Below are 15,427 nucleotides of genomic sequence, written 5' to 3'. Positions count from 1 at the left end.
CGTTCTGCAAAACAGTATATAGTTCCCTTTATTCCGGCCATAACCCTTTTTTCTTTTTTCTTCCCTGGACCAAATCAAAAGACACTCAACATCGAGCAATAAGGCGAGAAGAAGGGGGCGGTGTCGCCAAGTAAGCATTCTTCGCATGTTGCTTGTTTCTCTTGGACTGCCACGTTGATGCCAAAAACGTCACCATTGGTGGTGAGCAATTTGATGCCAAAATGGAGTGAAACAAGTTTTGCCTGTCGGATTGTGGCGCTTGCTGACAGGGGGTTGGAGAATTGAAGATTAAAGGAAGACCGTTTCAAGATGGGAGAGGGAATATTCCTCTGGATGGAATTGCGAGAAGCATGGACAAGTGTGTCGTGATATCGTAAGCCTGAATAAATGGTAGGATGGGAATTACGGAAAGTAACCTTGTCTGAATTAAGGAGACTCCATTTTTAAGCAGAAATTTCTTTTTTTTTTTTTTGTTTTCTGTTCTTTGGGATAAGGAAAGTTTCTTTCAGTATATATCCAAAGAAGCAGCAAAGCTGTTACACAGAAAAAAACCAAGGCTTGCAAAACAGCAGCAATAAAGGCATTAAAACGACCCAACCATGCAACCTTTAAGTCCCTCAAAACCCCAGGAATTACACAAATGAGTCTATGCCAGTCCACTTTTCCCTGCTTGTGTCTGGTTCCATTCCAAACATGAGCTGCAGCCTTGTAGGTAGAACCAGATGCTCCCCAAACTTCTTGCTGCTTTATTGAAAAGAAGAGCTGGAGGTCTCAGCTTTAGCAATTCCTTCCAGCTTCACCTAGAATTCTAAAGCAGAATTGTTTGTTCGTCTGAATACTGGTCGTAATTAAACTGTTGTTGTAATCTTTAATTTTATTCATCTTCTATAAGTTTCCCTAGGATTATTCCTCAAGGAAAATGTTGATGACTGTAATTTTAAGGCACTGTTGAAGTATTGTTTTCAAAAATATATATTGTATTTGTATGATCAAAATTTTATTTAAATTTTAATCAAAGCATTGTTATTACTTTCTCTTTAAAAGAGTGTACAATATCCAAATTTATAAACTTAAAACTCTTTTTCTTTTACCTATCCGAAATACAATTCAAAAACAGTCTCTCTCTCGCCACAAGTCGAGTCACCCTATCTACTTCATTCATTGAAGCGTTTGATGTGACAACCAAATTAAAATTAAATATAAATTTACTCTAATATCATTTTATCACAACACTATTACTCTTTTTAAAAAGTTAATCCAATTAAATATGCAACATTGACTCTTATAAACTCAAGACTCCAACAAATATGCCTTATCTTTCATCGATGTTTGTCCTGTACGTGCCCATGCCCTCCAATCAGCCTCACCCAAAAGCTGGAAGGTGATGCTTGTTGATTGTAGCTCGAACAATTACTACTTGACAGATTAATTTTATGGGTTTTTCCCAAGACTTATTTATAATCCAACACTACTGATGTTTTCTGTGTTTTCGAGTAACATTGGAGTTCATATAATGTATTAATTTAATGCCCATCCTGTCATCATAGAAACAAGAAAAGTTCCATGAATACAAGGCAAAAGACAGAAGAATTAGCTCAAAAGCTCAAGTTGAGCTCTCACAATAAATTTTCTCGCTATTTAACAGCCTAATTTTGTTCATCATATCCCAAGCTTGCACCATGTCACCCCTTCGTGACATTATTATTTTTTCGGTTAGCTAAATTCAGAGAGGCCTTGTGTGGCGACCTCTGGCCCTGCCACAGAGAGGAGCATTCTTTGGGATTGGTAACTCATCTCTCCAGGAATTTGCAGGGGAGTAAACCCTGAGATAGAACTGCTGCCCCAAGTATTGTCTGGCCCAGTTTTCAGACCTTATATTCCACATTCCTACGTTGTCCAGAGCCATGTAGATCGCGGTCCATGACCTGGGGTAAACCTGCATTCACTCAGATAGGTCAATAAATTGTGACTTTGAGAGTTGATGCACCTACGATCCCTACAATTGATCACATTTCCAAGCACATTGATGGAAGGACAACGATCTGTATTGCATATACCTGAGTAGTACAGCGAGCCACTGTGTCTCTCAAATTGTAGTTTGCTCTACTTCCAGGCGTCCATTGGCCTCCATCCATCCTGATCATCCAACATTTTTTAGCAACACATTTAGCCATAGATAAAAGAATTGAATATAGAGCATAGGCATGAGAAGCCTTACCCCACGACAAAGAAGGAATAACCATCAATATGCCATGACTGCACAGTGTCCTCCCAGTTTTGGAATACAATCTCAACATATTCCCGGAAATTGGCTGCCATGACTGAGGTCTGAAAGTAGGCATTGTTTCCTGAAGGGGGCCAGGTAGGAATGCTTCCAAGATTGAAGACTCCGGGAATCTTGAAGTAATCTGCTAGTTTTAATGGGGTATCTGCTGGAACATATGAGACGCCATTGACAGCATACCTCTGCTTTCCATTAATCCAAGGTGCAGAGTTTGCAAGCATGATAGTGCGGCTTGGAGTGATCAGTCCATAGTGGTATGAGCCTTGGGGATTAGGTCTAGGTCCACTAGCTGTCAGGTTCCAACTGGTAGAAGAAAAACTATCAGGTCGGTAGCCACTTTTTAATGGCATTTAGCTTGCTAGCTTCTGAAAAGAATATAAGATAAGTACCGTATGGATCTCTCCTGGAGGAGTGATGGAGCAATTTGAATTGTGGAAGCCCCAGGAACAGGACCAGAAACGCCCTGTTTTGAATTGCTATAGTGAAGAACGGCAGTTGTTGTGAGCACACGACTAGTGAAGCGTGAAGAGACAACAACATAGTAATCCTTCGACACCTGATCAGCTGTGACCAAGAAAGAACATGACTGCCCAAGATGGATATCAAAAGAACTGTAGGTGTTCTGGAGTGTATGAGATCCTTCTACTTCTATGAGTTTCAGATTGTGACCCTGGATCCTGAAGTTAATTGAAGTCGTAAGCCCAACATTTGATACCCTGAACCTGTATGTCCTACCTAAGAACAAATAAGAAAAACATGTATATAAGGGTAAGATTCTAAGAGAGAATGGCCTTGACATATTCCACCTATAGAAAACTCAATAAAAGATTATTCGTGAACCAATTGATGAGATTTAAGGAACAACAACCAACAGATTGGAGGAAAACTTGGAAGTTTGCTATCATTCACCTGGATCAACAGTGAATGTGTATCCATTCCACCCTCTACCATTAATGAGAAGTCCATCAGGGAAGGGAAGGTTACGACCACTGTCCAAGAGACGTCTCAATACCTTACGAAACAAAGAGGATTACTCGACATTTACTGGAGAAAATAAGAAAAAGATGGGGGTGAAAGAATGATTAAGGCTCCACTCCCTTACATATTTGATATCATAAAAGATACAGAATGCTTACATAGTGATTTCTCTTATACCAGTCCCCAGCCAGTACAGTGAAATCCCCAGCGGGAGTGGGAAAAGGTACAGGAATCTTAGGGCGGCTCCAAATTCTGATGCCACCATATCCTCCAGCAGCCTTATGGAATAAAAGTGATGGAAAGTAGAAAAAGCTACCAATTTGATCTTTCACTTGGAGAACATAAGTGAAGTTTTTCCCTGGTCGAATGGGACAGTTCGTGCCAAAGACTCCATCCTGCCATGAGTTCCTCCTCTGCTGCACACCGTTCCTGCAGAAGGAAAAACAGGAGATGAGTGCCAAATTTCACATCAATTGCAGCATCCTAAAGGTGTTTCTGTTTCTGCTTGTTTCGTAGATTCTATTAGCTGATGATGAATGATCATATTGAATAAGACCAAGAAAAGAATTTGTAACTACAGTTATCCTAAGGCCCAAGTACTTGAAAGAATGTTATCACAAAGTTCCTGCATGCCAAATCGGCAGAATTTGGATGAGGAGCAATCACTACTCACTATCACTAATATAACATAATTATGCCAAGCTTTATTAACTGTTCAATATGCATGAATTAAAGTAAAGTTCCATAATTAAGAGAGCTCTGAACCCATTAGGAGAACCAGGCCTAGGCCCATGTTCTATTGCTGGCCGTACATCTTTTTTATTTGTTGATGCACAAACACATGCATTTAAATATAGATTGTAATCAGTTCTGCCATAACTATGCAGTTAATGTTGATTAATTACATCCATTTTTTAATATTTTTGAACATGAAGATCTACAGATGAGAGATGTAGCAGGTGGTGGGAAAAATTTACTATATTCAGCCAGTTGCACAAAGTGGATTATCATGATAGTATTAATCCCAATACCCCATTGAATCCTCAAAGAGCTATTAGTTAGAGCAAGTGAGCTTTAATCATTTAACCATGCCCGGACCATATCGTCAGAGATTGTCCATGAAATGTGAACCAACAAAAACCAAAGTGACAAAAGTAGCCGGAAAAAGTAACTATGCCTTTTCTCCCCCACTCTCTTCAATTATATGTACTTCCATACAAGGGATCAAAGATAAGGAGTAGGGATATGCTCACATACCAACTTACAAAAATAGCCCTAGATTTCATATTCATCAAATTCAGCATTAGGTTTGATATCTTCCTAAAGAGAATAGTGATTGCAAATTTCTACCAATGGGAAGTTTTTCCAACTGTTCAAGCATTAAACCAAAGATCTAGTAAACTCAATAAGTGCCCCCACTAAACTCTAGTTATATCATCATGAAACCAAAAAGAAACATACACACATTGGCTTAAAATAAAAGGCAGCATTTTGAGCTTATGCTCAGCTTCAAATGTTTCACATTTACTTTCTTTCTTTCTTCCTTTCCTTTTCTTAGCTTGCTCTTCAAACCAACCAAGCTGAAGATTAAGTAGATGTTGGCCTAAAATAAGCAAAAAGAAAGAAAGGGGTGCTAGCATTATTACCAAGAGATAAGGAATGGTTCGTTTAAGTAGTTATAAACACTGATAATCAGGTTATCGTTAGTGACTGCATCGATCTGAGGCCCTGGAAACTGCCCGTTTATTAAGATCCCCTGCAACACATTTTGCCACAAGCGAAACAAGTTGCTTTGAGAAAAACAAAAAGGGTGCAGCGTTTTTCTTGTTAGAGCAAGAAAAGATCTTTCCTTTGAACAAAAAACCAGAAAGCAAGAAGAAAGGGTACCTGTTGCTTAACGCCAAGAGGGTAAATATCACCGTACGTGACTTTCCAAGTGATATACCTGTAAGGGTTTTCTCCATTGACGCCAAAAAACAAAATGTAAGCAATGAAACAACAAAGAAGAAGCTTGCCGTCTTCCATTTTTACTGTCTTTCTTTTTCTACTTAAAGAGAACAAAACCACTCAAAAAGAGGGGATTGCTAAATGTTACATAGAACACAGATCTAGAAAGAGTGACTCTTTAAGGTACCATTGTTGTATCTTTCTCTATAAATCTATCTTTCCCTCTGTTTCTATGGCTTTTTTTTTCTTTAGTTCGGAGGCGAAAGCAGAGCTCTGTTTTGTATGCAAGAGAAGCAAGACTTAGAGGATCACATATGAGCTGTCAGTGGGTTCCAATTAAACGCGGTTGAGCCTAGTGAAACAGATGGTCCAGTTCAATCATGGACTATGTAGCATCACGCGGGTCCTGTTCATGTCGTGGGACCGGTGGTAGCCTGCTTGATGTTTGACGGTTTGTGATTTGGTTTTGATTTGCCCTTAAGAGCTGATAAATTTTGGACGGTAAAAGAAACTACTAGCTTGTTGCCATATGCAAAAACTGTACAGCCTGTCAAGTCACAAGGGAGGGGTCAACCCCACTCACGTGCAGCTTTGAATCACCTAATTTCATGTGACCCTGTCCGAATTTGCTAACAATGACTTCTGATGCATCTTCCATTTTCCACAGGCATAGCACGATTAACAGACGAAAGGGCTATGGCCAAATGAAGGAATCATGATCAGAAATGGCCTTTTGATGCCGCAATGGAAAAGGCGATAGCATTAGCAGATAATTAGATTCTATGCCTTTTCCTTTCAAGCAAAAAGATAAAAAAAACAAAAACAAAACAAAAATGATGATTAGATTCTATAGTTTTGACATTTTCTGGCAAGAATCAATACTGACAATTGACTGAATTAAGGTATGGAAATTAATAAACGTGATGGAGTCCATGGATGGATCATCTCTGGCCCTTTAACTGGATCCTGGTTTACTTTTGGCCAGCCATGAGTGGTGCAGTGGTGGACCTGCTCAAGCAAATATCCCACAGCTCACACAGGACTGGCTTACCTCTATAATCACTTTCTGAGATCCTCATCTTGGCATCTTTTGGAGGGTAGCATAGAATCCCAAGACTTCCATGCAAAACAAGATTTTGGCTAATTGATTTTTTCCTATGCCTGCTGATTTTATATTGCAACATCCAGTTCATTATCTGACAGGACTGAATCCTATGCTTTCTCAATGGCCAATGCCCACGTAAAGCCATAATTGCTTAAAACAATATCTCAATCATATGGCAACAAGGGAAAGTAGAATAAAACAAATATCCAGCAAGTAGAGTGTAATAATATGAAATCCTATGATTTCCATCCACGTAGCTTTATACAAAATGTGAAACAGAGTGGTAACAAAATGCTGTTATCTGTTTGCATCATTCCATTACTGGTTTATACAAAACTGCATGCAAGTATGCTTTGAAAGTGCAGATGGAAATGATAAACAGTAGATCGAGCTTTACGCGAACCATTCACCTTGCCATTACTTAGTAGAGATTGTTAAAAGCAGGCCATAATGATCACTTGGCAAAACGGGAAGCTCCAATAACTTCTTCTCTTTTCTCACGTTCTTCTCCTTGATATAAGATAGGCCAGGTAATGCCTCTATTCCAATCATGTCAATTCCACTTACTTTAAAATCATTCAGATTGCATACAAATCTGTCTAGTCGCTTTTGTAATGTGCGATTGCCTGACAACATCTGGTTGGATTTGGTATCATATGTCCATCCATCTTCCGCAGACCTTAACTCTCTCCAGGCATCAATCCATCCATCGGGTAAAGGAAACTGACCATCTAGTTTGTCATCCCAGTTCATATCACCCCCAAAAATAACATTTGGGTTATTCTTGAGAATGTTGATGGCCTCCTTGGCCTGTTCTATGCGTTCCTTGCTGAACATTTGATCCCATTTTGGAGGGGCTGGGGATGGACTCTCAAGATGGCTTGTAGCAACAACCAGTGATTTACCCCCAAAAACTTCCACCTCAGTCATGCAAAGCTCTCGCCCCATTACGGAATTTCCAAAGGGTTTACAACTGAAGGATTTCACAGGCCGTTTGCTTAACTGCAAGTAATGTGTTAAGTAATTGATTCATTGCTCATTAGCTACAATAATCATAGAAGTTGGTGAATAAACAGAGACTTAAATGAAAGGAAGAAATGCAAAAGGTATATAAATTGCTGGAAGTATAAAGATATAGCGTTTCAAAGAACACCAAAAGAAGAGGAAGAAGAAATGAAGTGATAGGAATAGTTTGCATAAAGGGTCATATAATGATGCTGTCAATTTGGAAGGCCTAATAGTAGACATATTAAGGACAGTATCTATCAAAGGGGAGCAATTGAAAGCATACCTGCATACAAAAGTATCCTCTTGAATTTGCCATGTCAACAGAGACAGAGCATCGATACACATTCCACCAGTTGGACTGACGAAAAATGTCATATATATTGGGGGTAACCTCCTACAATAAGCAAAGTTATCATATGGTAAAGCTGCAATCATGATGCATATGATCAAACAATGAATAATGGGGTACAAAAATTACTATAACGAACCTGAAAACAAATGAGATCTGGAGAATGCAGTTGAATAAGATCACCAATAGCTTTCATCCTCTTGTGCACCTCCAGGTCTTCCCGGAACCAAACATTGTAGCTCAATATCTTCAATGAACTCTCAACTGCCCCTAAATTACTGTCCTCTGCTGACAACAGGGACAAGGTCATAGTTGAGAAGAATTTAATGTGGCTCGAGAAGATAAATTTGGGAGAACAATAAACAATTGGAGACACAATGTAGTGGTGGATATAAGAAGTGGTGATTAATTAAACATGATAACTATGGAGATGCATTGCTAAGCCACATAGAGCTCCTTGAGAGAGTTTCTTCACCAGCAACCAATGCAAACAACCATATTACTTCGACTATACTTGGTTCTTTCTCTTCCTTACCTCTTTGTTACACATAATGACCACAACCCTCTCTAAAGAGGATTATTTACATCACATACATGAACATAATAATATGTTCTCCCAGAAATACTAACGTAACCATCTAGAACATAACGAGAGACAATGAGTATTTTCAAAATAACAATTCAACAATAAGATATACAACATGCAATGAACTTATATCAATAACATGATACAAAATTTGATATAATTAGTGCCCAAATCAATGAGAGCAATGTGGAGAATAAATACAACATTGAAAGAAGAAATATTTGTAAACAAATTCACAAAAAGTTAAAATCTTTTTATACTAAAGAAAACCCCAAATCAAAATCCCAATCGAGCAAAGAAAATCAAAACTAACCCTCCACAGCCACAGCCTTATTGGACGCCTTAATGCCTCGGAAGCTGCTCGATTCAAGGCAATCTTCATTACCCACATCCGGGTATCTGATCTTCCTCTTACTACAAGGCTTCAATGGATAGAAAACTGACCCAACAGAAGAATCAAGCTCCCCATCAAGACTAGTATCTTTCAAATCCTCGAAACTAGAGAGGGAAGACACCGGAGCCCTTGTGCCACAGATTTCGCAGTTGGGGTTCTTGTAAAGGTTCAAGAAAGTGCAGGCTTTACATGGCCATTTAGGAGGTGAGGACGGTGAAGGCGAAGGAGAAGGAGGCGAAAGGCAGATTTTGCAAGCAGCGTTTTGAGATGGGGAGTTGAGGAACGTGCATTTCTTGCAAGACCAAGACATGTTCTCGATCGGTCTTGAAAGATGTCGTCGCAGAAGGAGAAGATGAGAGGTTTTCGATATTCCAGGACTCAGGTTCGAGGAGAAGTGGAGTGGGGTTAACGAGAATACCATTTCAAAAGTTAAAAAGCTTTGTCTGGTGCCCACTTTTGCCGCGTTCTGGAGTTCCAACTTCGGTTTGGTCACTAGGTTCGGCGGATATCTAGCATGTCCCACAGAAAGTTCCACGTGTGCATAGTTGGGACCCACTTTGGGCTCATGTGCTTTAATCGTGGTCTGGGTCTCCCATTAAAAACTGTTTCTTCTTTTTTCTCCAACAGTAAGAAGCAGAAATGGCAGACACCGACGGGCTTGATCCGAGAACAGGGCCGAAAAGGGAGCAAAAGTTGATTTCTTAGCGAGAAAAAAGCTCCTAAACCATGGAAAAACATTGTTACTGTAATTTGTTTCCCTTGTTTAGAGCTAAGTTACGGAGGAGTTATCTGTAAACTCGGCGAAGCATCAGTCATTTCTAGGACCTTGGATGAGTTACCCAAGGCAATCTCCATGGCAGCCCAAGGATTAAACGCCTTTTCACTCACACAAACTGTTCAGAAATATTATGAATAGAAAACATTATCATGAGATTTATATTGGGCAAAAAAGATGATCTCCTTTTTGCTTCAACCAGGGACAGATTCCATTAACAAGATGAACTTGGCAACAAAAAGGGGCCAAATTGATATCCCATTTCCCCTGTTTGATGATTGTATGCAAAAGAAAATAGTCACACTTTTCTGCTCACTGCCAAAGCTTTACAATCATTGTGTTGATTACATGTATCAACTCTCAAATAATTACCATCACCATGCTCAAACACATTCAATCAACAAGGGCTCTGCCCCTGCCCCAGCCCCCGGACTCATCAGATCATCATCAAAGTTATTTTTTTTTTTTTTTTTACCTTTGGCACAAAAAGATCATATATGAATTCAATGCAAAATAATTGATACATTTTTTTATAAAAATATATATATGTTATTTTTCCCCTTCATCGAGTGGTCACAAAAGGAATGGATAACAAAATACAGAATGCTGCTATGGTAGTTGCGCTTATTTGGCTGCTGTTGAAAGTGATGAATTTTAACCTTTCAGCTGCACCACTCACTTCTGTCGAGTTCAGTATTGTTCTTGTCTTATTGCTTACCTTCTTACTGGAAACAGAATTAAAGATTCTCTGTTAGGAGCATGTATCTCGAATTTAGAAAGAAGAGATGTTAAGAACAAAATGTTAAAACAGCCCAAATTATAAATGAGAACTAGACTGTTGACAATGGCCAGTGTGTCTCACCTTCCAGGAAATACACAGCTCCCGTGACCTGCAAATATACCCCACAAATATTTTTACAGTAAAAACATGTCAGATTTATATATTGTAGAGTAAAATCAAAGATAAGAAAATGAAGGGCAAAAGGGTGAAAAGAAAAGAGAAATGAAAGACAAAAACAAGGTGACAGACTCCATTTGGACTAGTACAACCTTCATATCATACAAGGCAATAAAAGAAGATGATGGCTAGCATATATGCTAGAAGAAGAGTGTCATTTTCTAAGGCAATCTAAACATGGAGATGGACCGGTGGCCTAGTGAGGTTATGTTGTGCAGTGGGGCTCATTACAGAAACAGGGTCCAAACTGAAATCATAGTTCCCTGCTTGAACAAGAAAATGTTATTCCGCGCCCTTTTCCACCTTCCAATCACAAAAAGAGCCCATGTGACTCTGTCAGGTAGAAACTATACACCATTCTTTGTTAGAAGTGACCTTTTTCCCAACAAGTATCGCTTCATAACTTGTAACTTGGAAGTGCGACTATTCCCACAGCTTTACTTTCTGATAAGACTTTATATTTAAAAACCTAACTACTTGTGCTTAAGCAACTTATTAGCTGTAAAGAAGAGTAAGCTGGCAAATTAAACATCATTCTCCTATCACCTTAGCCTTAGGGTCCTTAGACTTTGACATTCAAGGCGCTAAACCAGCAGCAAATTGCTAGAACTTTGCACTTGGTCTATTATTATATTGTTCTAGACTATGGTAAATGGACAATTGTTTTGGACTACAACGCCTGACTCTTGTTCTAAGGAACTTGATCTTTACAAAGAAAAACACACAAACAAGACTAACATCGAGTGTCGTATATCCTCATTTCCACCTTTTCATCAAAATAAAATGATAATAAGTTTTTTTGAAAAGCAAAATGATCATAGGTTAGAGCTGGGTACTTGGACAACTAACCACCTATTATGGCTATAAAAACAAATTCAACTCCATAGAAGAACAACGTAACACCAAAAACCAATGTTCTTTTAAGGAAAAGTTGTGGTAACACTTACTTGGATCAGTGGTAGTTATCATGGCCACACCCTTAAAGTCGCAGGACCCAGAAACTCTCCCTTCTTTCTGATAGTAGCTATCAAAGGCATAAGAAGCATGATTCTTCACATTGTTAGGCTGGTAGCAGTCTTCCCCTGGTTGAATCTCACTGCAATTTGCCCTCCCAGGACCACAAGCCCAGTCCAAAGCTGCCTGCAATGTCTTTGAATCAACCCCATCCATTGTAATACAATAGGTTTGATTGGTTGTATCATTTGCCAAAAAGGTCCCACTTCCTGATACATGAAGCAAATACACTGGGGTCGAATTTGAATAAAACAATCCCCAATTTGCCTCAGATACTGGAGGTGACCTCAAGTCCTCATTGAACAACTCATATATATACACACTGGAAGTGATTTCTGGATGCAACGGGGTTCCACTATGGTCTAAAACATGCTTAATAAGGTTTGAATTATAGGTATCTGCATTGTCTATAGTGGCATAAGGCTCTTTTGAATCCCCTTTTGAAGGCCACCCACTCTCAGTAACAAGCACCACAACATCAGTAACATTTAAATTCTTCATAGAAACATATGCAGCATCAATCATAGCATCAAGCACATTAGTGTAATGCAACAAAGTATTAGGATCAACCATTTCTTTAGACGGTGTCAATGGCTTAAACAAGGAATTATCTAGGGGAACCACACCTTTGTTCTCCATAAACACATAATATGGATAAAGATTCATCATTAGAGGAGACCCAGTTCTTGACAAAAACTGAAGCAAAGGTGCCATAACTGAAGTCAAGCTTTGGTTAAAGAAAGCCTGAGAAGGAGGAAAGGTATCAAGAATAATAGAAGCTGCATGTGGAGTTGAAACCTTTATTTGGGTATGCAAATTTGCAGCCACTAAAGCACTGTAAAGAGACTGAATTGCAGGGAGCAGCAAAGGAGCTGAGGATGGTACGGTTGTTAAAACCTCATCTCCAACAGCAATGGCAGTGATGAGTGTTTCGGGGTAGTAAGCGACGACATTTCGACCGATCCAAGAAGCTGCCGTGGTGTTGGACGACCCTATTGCCAAAAGCTGGTTATTCGGTACACTGATAATGACCCGGATCTTTGTCTTTGCCAATGCTTTGAGTATATCTGGATTTGCATCATAAAGTCGAATATGTGAGATTTTCTGCACTTGCAAGAATGAAACCAAGTCCGTTGCTGCCAGCAGATTTGAGACATCTGTGCCTATGTTAACACCCACAAAAGGTTCTCTATCTTCTTGTTGACTTTGCTGCTTGATTTCTCCGACTAAAGTTAATGACTTTGCTGCAAAAATTTGTAAAAGAAAAAAAATAAAAAATAGAGTCCTTGTTGGTTTTTTTTTCTTTTGAGTAAGCTGTTTTCAACTGGGGTTTTTGAGACGCTACCTGTTGAAGGAACTGTGAAGTAGAAGAAAACGAAGGTGATAACAAAAGTAATAAGCTTAGAGTTTGCCATTGAAGAGGAGCTTCAGTTCTATTTCTGCCTCCCCTGCTTCAGTCTCTGCTACAAATCCTAACATTATCTTTGCAAGTTTTCCTTTCTATGGTGGTCACTGGATTTCTTGTGGGATTTGTATCGGTTGTGTTTAGGATTGACTCAGGAGATCTACAGTCAGACGAAAGGAAGCTAACATTTATCAGAAGACCAACACAACTAAGTGTCTTTTGGGGTGGTTTAACTGGCCTTTTCTGTGCTTTCCTGCTTCATAATTCAATTTCTTGCCATACATTTACTACAATACCCTTAGAGCCGACAAGTTGAAATTGTTTTTTTTACGCGTTCTGAACTTTTCCCACACAGGCCAACACTTTATAATTCCAACGGGATGGTTGGTGACCGGGGCAAAAGTGCAAGGCAATAATGTGATTAACTGGAGGCCATGGGGGCTTTTTGGTAGGATATGCTGGCTGGGGAGGGCAACAGTGTAAATCAAGTCTGGTGAGTTTCAGAAGGTTCTTGATTGTACAGGCTGGCGTTTTCCAGAGAGACGATGTAGCAGCTCGTCTGTAGGGGCTTTCAATAGGCTATGCTCCACACTACCTAGTTGCTTCCAAGCGTGGGAATTTAGCATTTAACTCTCTCTCAAATGCAAACCTTCACCTCGTAGACTACTCACACTAAACTCACATCAACTGGATAACCTGGCTCTAGTGACCAAAACTAAAAGACCAGACAGTTTAAAGTTCTGCACTTCTATCTCCTTTGCACATTTTGCTTGTTGGTTTGCAAATGATTTTCAGTTTTTTCCAGGCTTAAACCTGTGAAGAAATAGAAACCCTTTGGCTTATGAATCATTTTGTTGAAGGTGAATGACCTTTGTAGTAGAGTTAGAGTTTAAAAATGGACACTTTCCTTTCCTGGTATCTAAGAACCAATAATTATAATTCGTTTGGAAGCAGTAACAGTTTAGAATGAATCTAACCCGAACTCCTTAAAAATACATGACAGTTTAAAAATGCTGCCATTGCATAATTGAGTGGGAAGAGAATTCCAAGAATGTGAGGCAAGAACAAGGCAAGTAGTGATGGACATGGAGGACACTTCCAACCAAAAGAAGGTTCAAAAAAGCAAATATCAAACAAAAAACCAACATAGCATCTCTGGTGCCATAAACAAGCAGTGAGTCACGAGCATAAACAGAAACACCTGCATCACATCACATGTGGGTCACCAATATTGTCCAAAATGGTGTATTCTATTTTTCTTTTTTCTTTCTTTGGGTTAAGCTTTGATGCTTTAGATATTACATAACGTAAGTGAAAAACCCGCCAGATGTCTTTGATTTTGGGTAATTAAGATGCATAATGGGGGTTTAGATGGTCCATTCCCAGCAATTCATTCCTTGCAGAAGATGGTGAGCAGGTTGGTGTGTCCTGCTGAGAATGGAATGTAAAGTACTGTTGAGCTACCATTCTTGGTTGCTCACCTTGCCTACCTTTTCCCAAGGAATAAAATGATGAGCCAAGAAGCATTATCAAATTGGGTTGAACTAATTAATGACATTTTTTATGGTTGAAACAGCAGTAAGGTACAAATTGTTAGGATTACAAATGGGAAAAAGCAGAGATGCTTTTTAACCATATGGAATTTAGAAATTGGAAATAGGAATCCTAGGAGCCTCCATTCCACATGCAAATATCACTGCACTCGTACAAATGAATATAGTTGTAGCAGGTTGTTGAACCAATTGTCTGTTTCTTACTCCTTTTTTAGAAACGTTTTTTAGATTTGGCTTAGCAGAGGCTTTGGGGGCCTGAAATGAAATCAAACTTGACGAAGGGTAGTATTCAGATTCTCTCATTCTTGATGTCACTGGCAAGGTTTTGTTTAACCCGTTTGCCACGGAGCCAAACTGCAGCAATCGTTAAATTAACATATTTAGCCACTGTAATGATTTTGAGACTTTCCCTGTTTCCCACAGTTCACATCCTCACAGGCAGCAACACAATGCTGCAGCGAAATCCTTCCATCGAGTTGCCTGCCTGCCTGCCTGGAGGCTTTGGTTATAAGATAAGATGATACAGGCTTTTTTGTGTGCAAAGAGAACCGAAGTGTCACACCCTTAAAACAAAGTCGTGAATTACACATTGATTTTGTATTAAAGTAAGATTAGATATTTAAGTGCTTATAGTATATTCAACTTATGAGATATTTTTTGTGAGCTAAAACTATTAGTCTTAATAAATTAAAAATAAATAATACTTTACAAGTTGACGTAAGTCGTGTTAATTGACGAATTGTATCAAAATTGTTAACAATGTATCATAAAAAATAATAATCCTTTGTTGGAATGGAAAAAGATGTCACGCTTTAACGAGAGGACTTGAACAAATACCTTATAAATTGGTATGAACTAGAACAATTAACCTTTGACTAATCATATTAATTTTAAATTAAAGTTACAAAACATGTCAACTTTCACCTCTCCTCGTCGAATAAGAGGCTAAAAAACACTTGACCCCAGCCCGTGGGGCTAAGGGAGGGAATGGTCCAATAGCTGAATTCCTTCACCAAAAAATTTAAAGGTAAAATATTTTTATTTTTTAATATTTAATTATAATTTTACGTA

At 38.9% G+C, this 15,427-nt stretch overlaps 3 protein-coding genes across 3 annotated transcripts; all 3 read right to left on the bottom strand.

Moving 5' to 3' along the window:
* On the bottom strand, positions 1,487–5,511 carry LOC18597171 (L-ascorbate oxidase homolog). Its single transcript, XM_007026047.2, has 8 exons — positions 5,150–5,511; positions 4,909–5,018; positions 3,421–3,691; positions 3,194–3,296; positions 2,674–3,019; positions 2,219–2,587; positions 2,058–2,136; positions 1,487–1,936 (listed from the first exon to the last, which is right to left on the bottom strand). The coding sequence occupies exons 1-8, from the start codon at positions 5,285–5,287 to the stop codon at positions 1,724–1,726; spliced, it is 1,629 nt and encodes a 542-aa protein (XP_007026109.2). The 5' UTR covers positions 5,288–5,511; the 3' UTR covers positions 1,487–1,723.
* LOC18597170 lies at positions 6,520–9,362 on the bottom strand. The gene is made up of 4 exons (XM_007026045.2): positions 8,571–9,362; positions 7,811–7,956; positions 7,606–7,716; positions 6,520–7,316 (listed from the first exon to the last, which is right to left on the bottom strand). Exons 1-4 carry the CDS (start codon positions 9,070–9,072, stop codon positions 6,732–6,734), a joined length of 1,344 nt encoding a protein of 447 aa, XP_007026107.2. The 5' UTR covers positions 9,073–9,362; the 3' UTR covers positions 6,520–6,731.
* On the bottom strand, positions 9,883–13,124 carry LOC18597169 (glucan endo-1,3-beta-glucosidase 1). The gene is made up of 4 exons (XM_007026044.2): positions 12,744–13,124; positions 11,332–12,642; positions 10,289–10,316; positions 9,883–10,151 (listed from the first exon to the last, which is right to left on the bottom strand). Exons 1-4 carry the CDS (start codon positions 12,811–12,813, stop codon positions 9,989–9,991), a joined length of 1,572 nt encoding a protein of 523 aa, XP_007026106.1. The 5' UTR covers positions 12,814–13,124; the 3' UTR covers positions 9,883–9,988.

This window comes from Theobroma cacao, chromosome 6, assembly GCF_000208745.1.
Source record: "Theobroma cacao cultivar B97-61/B2 chromosome 6, Criollo_cocoa_genome_V2, whole genome shotgun sequence".
NCBI classification, from domain to species: domain Eukaryota; kingdom Viridiplantae; phylum Streptophyta; class Magnoliopsida; order Malvales; family Malvaceae; genus Theobroma; species Theobroma cacao.
Note: the sequence above shows the minus strand (reverse complement) of the source record. Positions and strands in the feature narration are given on the sequence as shown.